An 11,791-nucleotide genomic window follows, 5' to 3' on the forward strand; every position below is an offset into this window, starting at 1 on the left:
AAGAGACAGGTCATCGCAAGATCCAAGAATAGTGTTTCTGTGTTTCTGCTTCTTCTTCTCGTCAAGAACATGGACCTTAGTGTTGAGACTGATTCAATGTTCTTGGTATTCAACGAAACCATTTCCATGTCAGAATGACCTATCGCCTATTTCGCCTTCCGCCTTTGGCAATGACAACGTTTATTGAAATAGGTATATATACTATTGAAATGGAGGAAATTACAGTCGCCATCTTATGTTGAAAAAACAACACACTTTCAACCATTTCATCGTTTTTAAACCTCGATCTCCACAAAACACCTGATCAAAATGATCCCTACGATGGGGGATTCATTTTTAAATTCTTTTGGCTCTTCCTCGAAGATTTCTACGACCGAATTTTTCGTGACCGAATTTTACGTTTAAGCCAAAGAAATCGTCGTTCGAACATGAATGACCAAAATCATCTCGAATAAAAAGCGTTTAATTATACTGTTGCATGTTGTTTAATCCAATCCAATTTTTTAATTCCCTAATCCTGCGCTGAGCCTTGAATTTCAGCAACTAACAAATAAAGAATATGCGTAGACATTAATTTACGACACATGATTCGCAGCCCCACGCACATTCAACCACATTGATAAATTAGTGACATTGATTGGCAACTGCCACATGGCAATAGATCGGACTTTACACAAGATCTCTGTATCATATGAAAAAAAAACTCCCTTAGATCATCAGGGAGGCTTCCAAAATATGCAAAGGAAAAAATTAAAGTCATCATGGCCCCCGCTCTATATAAATTATAAATGCTCCCTTAGAAAGAATAAGATCGTTAACCTCAATAAAGAATTCCACTTGCTTCCCATCTAATTATCCTCAAAATATTCTCATTACAAACCAGATATCGAGAGACTCAAGATAGAAGCAATGGACCCTGAATTTGGAAAGACGTTTATTGCACTACTTGATCACGAATGGGAAGAAATTAAGAAGAGGTCGTTTCGAAAGGAGGAGGAGTTACTTCGTACGATAGTGGAAGGGAATTCAGCTGCAGATGCCTCTCAGGCCAAAGGTGTGTACAATTGTAGCTTCAGTATTAATAATCCGGCATTTTGCTTATCCCTGATGGTTTCTGTATTTTAATAAATCACTAGGAAATAAAGTTTTTATTTCACAATCTAAAACGTTTATTTTACAATAAATTTTTCGCGCGCTGATTGGTTATTTTTTATCATCAATAAGAGGACAGACAGATAAAGCTGATGTCAACGAGCGCGCGCTCTTTCCGTTGGTTGTTTTCATCACTAAAAATGAGAAGTTTTTATCGTTTTTGCTATTGTAAAAAACAAATAGACATCAGATTTTTATGTGTCTGTCCTCTTATTGACAATAAATTTCGCCATCACATTGTCAAAGTAGTATGCGGATCCACTCGGCTACGCCTCGTACATCCACACTACTTTGACAATGTGATGACGCAATTTATTGTCAATAAGAGGACAGACACATAAAAATCTGATGTCAATTTGTTAAGGTGTCTTCTAAATAGATAAGGTCAATAATAAAATGGATGTAGCCAAATATAGACAAATAATATAATACATATCGTGAACTCTGAATAGGATATTAGAAAGACCTAAGTACATCAACTCATTTGAAAGAATTCCACTTGCCTTCCACCTAATTATCCTATCAACTTTTTCTGGCATGAACATGCATCATTCCTAGACTCTTTTGATCAAAGCAAAGCTATGTTCGCCAGCGCGCATGTTCAGTGCTAGATATCATCTCACATCCAGCAGCAAAACACAAATTTGTAGTATGAATATAGTTTTGAGCCGTAGATCTACGAGGAGCGTTCGAGAGCTAAATCCAAGTAACTTCATGTAACATTCGTAAGCATATGTTCGGGATATCTAAATTAAGAGTATAATTTACGTGAAAACTAAACAATGGATTTCCCGTAGCCAATATTGCTACTTCTGGGTTATCTATTTACGAAAAACATCACTCATTCTATTGTCATATGTCCCTAATACTGTACTTCATTTAAAAATTAGAAGGTAATCTAGTAACGCGACTTCCCCAAAACTGAAAATATATGATTCAAAATATAAAAAACGCAATGTTTACATTTTTCGCTTTTTTACGGACCCTTTCATGAAAACTACGATCATGCCAAAACTCGTCGATTTTTTTTTTTTAATTTTTCAGAACTACAACAGATCAATGCAACACACTTTCCCTGACTTTCATGATCATTGATAACTTCTAAGGCTGCATAAAATAAATGCAATATTAAGTAAATATTGAGGTGATGTCATAGTTTTCCACGATTCGGTGCTTTTTGGGATTTCTTTTGTTTCATGAAACGCTGGGTGTTGATTTTAGGTTTCATAGTTGACTTTCCCCTAAGATGATATCTAGAGTTTTTAACCTTCGGCATCATTTTATGTAACGGATGACTTTCTAAACCCGAAGCTCTAGTGTATATTTTAGTGTATACTTTGCACCATACATGAATTGACCGCGCTTGGTGGCCCTCCGAAATCTCTCCGAAATAGATCGGACTTTACATAAGATCTCTGTATCATATGAAAAAAAAACTCCCTTAGATCATCAGGGAGGCTTCCAAAATATGCAAAGGAAAAAATTAAAGTCATCATGGCCCCCGCTCTATATAAATTATGAATGCTCCCTTAGAAAGAATAAGATCGTTAACCTCAGTAAAGAATTCCACTTGCTTCCCATCTAATTATCCTCAAAATATTCTCATTACAAACCAGATATCGAGAGACTCAAGATAGAAGCAATGGACCCTGAAGATGAAAAGAGGTTTATTGCACCACTTGAAGAACGAGAAGAAATTGAGAAGAGGTCGTTTCGAAAGGGGGAGGAATTACTTCGTACGATAGTGAAAGGAAATTCAGCTGCAGATGCTTTACAAGCCAAAGGTGTGTACAATTGTAGCTTCAGTATTAATAATCATTTTGCTTATCCCTGATGGTTTCTGTATTTTAATAATTCATTATTGAATATAACTTTTATTTCACACACTAAAACATTTAGCTGTCTTCTAAATATATAAGGTCAATAATAATAAAATTGGATGTAGCCAAATATAGACAAATAATATAATACATATCGTGACCTCTGAATAGGATATTAGAAAGACCTAAGTACATCAACTCATTTGAAAGAATTCCACATGCCTTCCACCTAATTATCCTATCAACTTTTTCTAGCATGAACCTGCATCATTCCTAGACTCTTTTGATCAAAGCAAAGCTATGTTCGCCAGCGCGCATGCTCAGTGCTAGATATTTTCCCACATCCAGCAGCAAAACGCAAATTTGTAGTATGAATATAGTTTTGAGCCGTAGATCTACGAGGAGCGTTCGAGAGCTAAATCCAAGTAACTTCATGTAACTTCGTAAGCAGACGACATAAGACGATTGATAATATCGTTTAAATATCGATCTGCTAACATCATAGTGAGCAAGTGAGTTGATGACACATTTGTATATTCAGGCCTCTGACAGTTACTCCTTTCTACATTTTGCGTATCAACGAGTTAAATCAAATTGCCGCATGGCAAACACGTGGATACCCTACTCTGAATACTACCTGCACTCTTGAGATATTGGGTTCAGTGTGCACTTCTTACGTCCCGCTCGCAGCGTGGTTGGTGTTTAATAATAGTATGTAATATGGATTATTATTGAAAATACTAAAGTAAATGCTACAACCTTTTGACGTTATCTTGACCCGTTTTTTATCTTGCCCTGTACCAAATTTCAACAGATTTGGAGTTTTTGAGCCGTTCAATCAATTTAGTCGAAGCTTATAGGATCGCCCCGATTGTTTCATAATGACGGCCGCTTATCTCGTATACAGTCAATTCAAAAAACGTTGTCGTCGACCGGCTCAAGCCTACGCAACTGGACCGAAAGAAATATGGGTAAAAATCACTGAAGCGGTTAAATATTCGTTCTGAATTAATTGTTGCCGCTAGTAGTAAAGATAATAATAGCGAGAAACAATCCATCAAATGCATGTCTTTGGGTTTAGGGAAAGAAAAATAAAGTAGTTATGATTCAGTTCACAATTTCGAAAATATGAAGGCATTAAGAAAACGTCTCCTTCAACACTTCCCGCTCGCCTACGAAGGTTCGTGCTGTAAACCAGGCATAACTAGTCAGATAAAATATGTAGTCAACTCGGCTTCAATGATTGCTGCCCAGAGTTCCTTTCGGTCCAGTCGCGTAGGCTTGAGCTGGTCGACGACAACATTTTTTGAATTGACTGTATTTAGTTTTGAGCTCGTAGGTCGAACGATTCCTGGAATAAAACACAAAGCCCGCCTTTTAAATTGAAAACAGAGAAAGCGTTTGCAAATAGATCTTCTTCCAATTATACTCTATACTTGACTCAGTTGACTCCATCGTAGGTAGTAAAAGGAAAATAAAAGGACAATTTCTCATTTTACCAGCTAAATCGAGCGAAATATTTTGAATCCTTCGAATGTCAACAAGCATAAAAAGGGCACAGGGAGCCCAATCTCTGAAAAGTGCAACTACCATCCACGAGTTCACCTAAGGACGGTTTGATTATGTTTCTCGTGTTTATTTTATATAGTATTCTAGTTCTTCTCTAGTTTGGGAGTGTATTATTTTATATGATCTTTCGATATAAATAATCAGAAGGTAAACCAATCAATCAATCATTTTTTATTACTTATACTATAAATATTTACACTGCACAATAGAAAATTAATACTAAAGTAGTAAAGCTATTGTCGCGTCGACTGAGAATGTTGTTCTTCTCCTTGTGACTTCAGCTCGGAATATTGTGTAAACTTGACCAAAGTATCGAACTAAAATTTCAAAAATGCTTAAAACAACTTTCATTTTACAAATTAGAATAGCAAAAGCTGTACTCGTAATACATACATTATTTTACAAAACACTTTACTTGTAAGGAAGATCACTTGCGCAAAAGCTCGTTCACAATACAAAACCAGGCAAAGCGACGCAGAGCACATGGCTTGGAAGGTCGTAGGTCATCGAAAACGGACAAAGAGCGATGTTGTCTTTTCTGAAAAATAGACGATCAACAGTGTCTCTGCTCATTGGTTCCGAAAGCGTTCCATTGTTACATTAATTACTTTCGGAGACCTGCACGATAGCAATAGTAGTTCCTGCGCAAGCGCAGTAGCCACAAAAAGGCAATGAAACGATGTTGTTGTAACATTTGTGGCATCTTCGAAACGCTAGGATAGAATGGCTTCATATCGGCATGAAGGATCTCATGTTAGTAACTTTTAAAACATGTTTTATTTAACAGGGATAGCCCCGATGGCATCCAGCTGGGCATCTCCAAAAATGGAAAATCTTAACTTTGCTCGTCTTTGTAAGTTATTGATTGATGGTGGAAGACGTGCCTTAAGAGATGTATTTGACTCGATCCATTCACCAAGATCCCTTTACAGCACACTACTCAGTACAAAAGTCCATTCTACTCTAAAGGGACTGAGAGCAAAGAGGATTCTAAACAAACGACAATGGGACAGACTCTACCCTGCTAGCCCAAGTACACCTGTCACTTCAGCAGATTTTGACATCACACTGTTATTGGTTCTGTTGCGTAATATATGTGGTTTAACACCACCACCAACAGGATGGGACAAGCTTCCTGTTGCCACAGACCTGAGTAGAGAAGCTGATTTGGCTCGAGTCAAATATTATAGAAATGAACTTTATGGCCACATCACAGAAACAGCTGTTAGTGACAGTGATTTTGAGAAATACTGGAGTGAGATCTCAGATGTGTTGGTGAGACTAGGTGGACCTCATTACAAACCAGAGATTGAGAGGATGAAAATAGATACAACAGACCCTGAAGAGGAAAAGAATTTTATTGGAGCACTTGAAGAGTGGGAAGAAATGGAGCAGAGATTAATTAGAAAGATGGAGGAGATTCTTAAGAAAGTAAAAGGGATTTCAGCTGCAGATGCTTCACAGGCCAAAGGTGTGTACAATTGTAGCTTTCAGTATAATCATTTAGTATACCCCTAATGGTGTATGAATTTTGATCAATCACTTGGGAATGCAGTTTTATATTTCACGCTAACACTTTTATATATGTCTTCTAAAGAGATCAATAATAAAATGGGATGTTATCAAAAGTAACAAAATATTACAGTCTAATATCATGAACACAGGATATGATTTTTAGTAAGAACTCAATACACCTACTTGCATGAACGTTGTCATACGAAAATAGAACATAAGTGATTTAGTGGGATAGGAATTATATTAAAAAACAAAAGAAGATCACTGAAGCTGAACTTTTTCTTTTGTCTTTTAATGTATTCCTTTCTCACAAAATTACTGTTATATTTTCGTATGACAACGTTCATGCAAGTAGGTGTATATTCATCTTATTTAAAAGATTTCCACTTGCATTTCATTCAATTATCCCATCCATCTCCCTAATTCAAAGAGAGTAAAAGGTTGCTTAGTAACCTCCTGAATTGTCTTTGAAAAATAGTGATAATGTCGATAATGTCGTAATATGTAATGTATTGCCTTGTCCTCCTGAAAGATCTGGCATTATAATGTTAAAGAGGGACTAGCACGTAAGTCTTCAGAAATTTAATTCAGCCGAAACTTCAATGGAATAATCTTTAAGGGTCTAATAATCACTGGTTAAAGTTTTTTCTTTATATTCCAGTGTGAAGTATTATATTTTTACGAAATTCTATATGTGTCTTTGATACACTCAATGCTAAAAATACATTTCTTTGTAAATAAAACTTCAGGTTTTACTCTTTTTCTATTGAGCCCAAAGGTGGGCTCTGAGGGACTTAACGTTCATAACTCGTGGTTAGAGTCATTTAATGATATATTTTCTTCAATACTGAATATAAAACTAACGGATATTTTGATTACAAAATAAAAAGAAACGTATGGAGCGTTGTTGAGTATATGACATAGTATACTATAAAAATTCGAAAAATACAATACTTCCCATCCGAATATCAGAAAAAACTTGAACCAGTGATTATTAGACCTTTAAGGGTTATTCCAGTAAATTTTCAGCTGAATTAAAATTCGGACGATTTACGTGCTAGTGCCCCTTTAAATTAAAATCGGATTGAATTTTACACGAGAGGCTCCCCTCTCTTGCCTGCTTTGATATGGACATCTCATTGCCCTAATTTGACTAATGACAATAAACAAGCATATACAGACTTTATTTTTGAAGACACTCAACACAAAAAGAAAATTAACGACAAGACATCAGTTTTTTATGTGTAGGTCCTATATTGACTATAAATTGCGTCAAAGTAAAAAAAAGTAGTGTGGATCCAAGAGGCGTAGTCAATTTTATTTAGACCATATGGTTAGCATAAAGAGGAAAACCTCACGCGAAAAGTCAATACGTAACCTTTCGTCTACTCTCAATGTAAAAGTGTTTTGAACCATCACGTGAGGGCAGCCATGTCAGATGGCAGGAAAAATACAATCGTTTTACATGAGAAATCATTGAATACTCCCTTTTCAATTTCCCCTCTGCTCAGTCTTAGCCTCAATTGTATACAAATCTGTTCTATTCTTTCAATAAGGTACATTGTATAGTAAGGAATGTACGTACTACGGAACAATACGAGTTGATTAAAATGCTACGGGTTTTGGTTGAATAGCTGAATATTATAACACACAACCGAGACTAAGGCCCCGTCCACACAATGCCGGATAGATTTGAATCTGCAACTTTCACACCAAAGCCGAAAAAAAAGTTTTCCGTCCACACATGAAAACGGATAAAATGTTTCGCGTCCACAATATTCCGATCAGAGGCGGCAAAAACGCTTCATTGCACATCTGAGCATGTGCATCGAAGCTGAAATTGTGTCTGAGCAAAGAGAACTCGAGACCAAAGGGATATTATTGTTCTGCCATCTAACCACAGGCGGTCCAAGCTGTATTATAGGCGCCGGCACGTCATGGCGCAAAGTCTTTACTTAGGAAAGAACAGCTCTCTTTTCTCAAGCTACAGGTCAAAGTCATTTGCGCAAATACTTGATAAGAATTGAGTTTACAATATCAAATTCATTAATTGTCTTATCCATTTTACATTCCAATGAGTGAGTGAGTGAGTTAATGAGTGAGCGAAAGAGTTAATGAGTGAGTGAGTGAATGAATGAATGAATGAAGAAACGAAGAAATAAACGAATGAAGAAAAAATGAGAATATGTGGACCGCGTAGCACTTCATGTATTTCATAAGTGCTACGCGGTCCACATATTCTCATCTTTGCATCATAATTACTGCGACCTAACATCTATTTCACCCCGGCCTGCTCTCAGTCTGACCTCTAGCTCAGCTGGTAGAGCATCGGTAGTACAATTCCGAAGGTCGTGGGTTTGATTCCCAGCGTGGTCGGAAATTAATTTTTCCGAACTTAATTCCAAGGGTCTTTCGCCCGGAGTAACCTCGTTCCCAAGCACTATAACTTATCTATATTTCTATATCTTCATGAATGAAGAAAAACTATATTATATTATACTTACCTTTTCTTACTGTGTTTTGTTAAATTGCTGTGTTTTGATTTTCAGAATATACAGAAAAACTGAAGTCATCCATTAAACAACTAAATGATTTTCTGTTGTCAGAGGAAGAAGACAAGAAAATTAGAACTGATGACATCTTTACGAGTGTGACTATCCAACGCGGTCCAAAACACTTCAAGGAACCCAAGGAAAGGAGATTTGGCAGGAGGCAATTTGATGGAATTCAAGCAAGTAGTACAAAACTCAAGAGCTGTTCAGAAATGTTTCTTTGCCCAGAAAATGATGATCAACAATCCACAGCTTCTTGCACGACCAATCCTAAATCTATCTTGTTGACGGGCAAAGCAGGAATTGGAAAATCCCTCTTTTGTCGAAAGCTGGTACGGGATTGGTCGCATAACCGATTGTTTGAGGAAGGTCAGGAAAATGCCAAAGTACCTGATTTTCAGTTTGTGTTCCTGTTGACATTCCGTCAACTTGTTTTTCCAAAAGAAAAAAGGCTTAACTTGCGTGATATCTTAAATCGGTCCTCCCTACTGAACGAGCACTCGGTGATAGACGAGCCATTACTGCAGTACATGAATGACAATCCTGAGAAGCTCCTCATCATTATTGATGGGTATGACGAGTATAAACCGCATCGAGAGAAAATCACCGGCGACTTTGAGAGGAGATACCCAAACGACCCTGATGAAAAAATACCTGTTCCTGCTCTGATTGCCAAAATCATAAAAGGAAAGATGTTAAACGGTGCAGTGGTCCTGATATCCTCGAGGCCTGAAGAAGCCGAGGAATTACAAAAAATTGTCTTTGATGTGAGATGTGACATTCAAGGATTTTCTTCACTTCAAGTGCTAGAATACATCGAAAAATATTTCAAAGAGAACGAAAGCATGAAGAACAAAGCACTTGATCACATCAAAACGAATGAAATTCTTTTAAGTTTTGGTCACATTCCTGTGATGTGTTTTCTAATGTGCTACTGCATTAAGTGGTATATGACTGAATCAAAAACCACAGAAAAACTACCCGTCACAAGAACAGAACTTTATCGTCAAGTAATCAAAGTATTTATCAAGAAACATTCCTCTTCTAAATATGAAGAAATGGAAGAAACTAAAGTACAAGAAATATTATATAAACTAGCTGAACTAGCGGTGAATTTAATGATGGAAGATAAATATATTTTCGACGAAAATGATATGAAAAAATTCAATCTTAACGATGAAGAAATAACAAACCTGAAAGCGAGTGGATTACTTGACTGTTGTCCTGGCGTTAAAAAATCTCCATTCGAGAAACCACCACTTGAATATACGTTCACCCACTTAACAATTCAAGAATATCTTTGTGCTTTTTTGTTTGTAGAGAAAAAACAAATCCCAATGAAACAGAAAACGAGCGATGTGACATTCATGTTCATGGCGGGAATGTTTTCAAGAGAAAAAGATGAAAAACTGATGAAAAAGTTGATAGAAAATATCAAACCAGGGGATGAATACGATGAGAGGAATAAACTGCTAACTTTATCCTGTCTGTACGAGTACAAAGACGATGGATTTTCTACCAGAGTAATAAATAACCTTAAACACAGATACTGTGATAGGAATGGGAGGATTGTATTTAGTTTCATAACTGATATCGATTGTTTGTACATAAGTTATTTATTAGATATAGTGAATTTAATCAACGCAGAACAAACTAAACAACTGTACATTAGGTTGTCATCTTTATCAGCATCGGGGATCAGAATGTTGTGTAATTCTCTTGTTCGTATTTCTAATGTTGATGTACTGTCACTAATTGGTTGTAAATTAGACGATGTATGTGTTAAAATAATATGTGACATGTTGCCTCGTACTAAGATAACAGAACTAGCACTACGTGGTAATGATATAACAGATGTTGGTGTTAAGATAATATGTGACATGTTGCCTCGTTCTTATATAACCCACCTAGACCTAAGTTGGAATAAAATAACAGATGTTGGTGCTCAGTGTCTGTGTTCAGTATTAATACGTGATGATTGTCGTGTAAAAGTGTTAGACTTACATGGTAATAATAACATAACAAGTGAATGTGCACTGTCTTTACAACAACTGATCCCTGGTGTTAGATTGGATATTTAGATGATATTTATATTCAAATTAACCTCATACTGAAGATGACTTTCGCAGTCGGAAACGTTTTATTTAAGAACTTTTAAAAACATAACTTCTATCCTTGTAAATATGTATATTTATATGAATACGACTATTCTATGTAAAAAAACACAATGAACCCATGATAAATAACAGCACAATAATCTGTAAATAATTTGTTATTAATACTATAATTTATTGAATACGAAAGAAAACTTCTTTTAGTTTTTGTGTCTACTGCATATTAATAAGCAGTAGACACTATGCCATCGAGTTTACCCAGATATACTTCATATCCTATTTGACTAGCGAAAAAGATAGTTAAATGACACAATATAACTGACATAAAGTTCATCCCGGTGTAAGAGTTGTAAAACTTCGAATTACTTTCGGATCCCACGTGCACAGCTAGGCGCGCATGGCGAGGATAGCCGATGTTATCCGAAATCCCACGTACTGGCTGGTCAACTTGGCTGCTCTGTTTGCGACTGCTTACGACTTTTTATCGACTGGGAAACGTTTGACCAACGTATCGAATAATGATTTGGTAGGATTCAGTGATTTCTACGAGGTAATGGCAGCCATTTTTGTAGTGAATTTTATCTGTTTTTTGGAACAAGCTCAAGGCAGTAGTATAGGGAATGGGGGTTCCAGCGCAATCTCAACACGGGCAAGATCCGTGTCAAAAATCCACCTACGGACGACCCCCACTCCAAGTGTGGTTGAGGGCAACAGCGCACTTAAATATGTTAGTCTATATATGGAGTGCGAAGAATGTAAGAGAACTTTTAAGAAAGAAGCGGATTTGAAAAAGCATTTGAAAATGAAGACGAAGTGTATGAGCAGTTATGATTGTGGATGTGGTAAGAAGTTTGAGACTAAGGTTAAATTGTTTTGGCATTGTCAGGGCTGTGAGTACGACTACGACGACCTAAAAAGTGCTTGGTATTAGGTATAAAATATTTCCTATTATATAGATGGAATCCCAAAGCAACTTCAGCACGGTGTCAATACCCGGTAACGGTGAGATTAACGTTAGACAGTTTTGGCGTCAGTCAGAAAGGAAGGTTAAAAGGACTCTCCGAAAAGG

General features: G+C 36.5%; 1 protein-coding gene across 3 annotated transcripts in view; it reads left to right on the forward strand.

Moving 5' to 3' along the window:
* LOC116289226 (uncharacterized) overlaps positions 1-11,055 on the forward strand; it is a 28,152-nt gene extending 17,097 nt beyond the window's left edge. For 2 of the 3 annotated variants that reach the window (XM_089029052.1, XM_089029053.1), the window contains 4 exons: positions 884-1,054; positions 2,769-2,936; positions 5,329-6,012; positions 8,606-11,055. In XM_089029052.1, the coding sequence (XP_088885178.1) occupies positions 884-1,054; positions 2,769-2,936; positions 5,329-6,012; positions 8,606-10,689 (3,107 nt within the window). In that variant the 3' untranslated portion in view covers positions 10,690-11,055. The remainder of the gene's footprint in view (positions 1-883; positions 1,055-2,768; positions 2,937-5,328; positions 6,013-8,605) is intronic. The other variant, XM_089029054.1, reaches the window with a different exon arrangement.
* Positions 11,056-11,791: the final 736 nt, after the last annotated feature.

The sequence above is a fragment of the Actinia tenebrosa genome, unplaced genomic scaffold (assembly GCF_029948245.1).
Source record: "Actinia tenebrosa isolate PJP-AT-01 unplaced genomic scaffold, QUT_ActTen_1.0 PGA_scaffold13__45_contigs__length_12533684, whole genome shotgun sequence".
Taxonomy (NCBI): Eukaryota; Metazoa; Cnidaria; class Anthozoa; order Actiniaria; family Actiniidae; genus Actinia; species Actinia tenebrosa.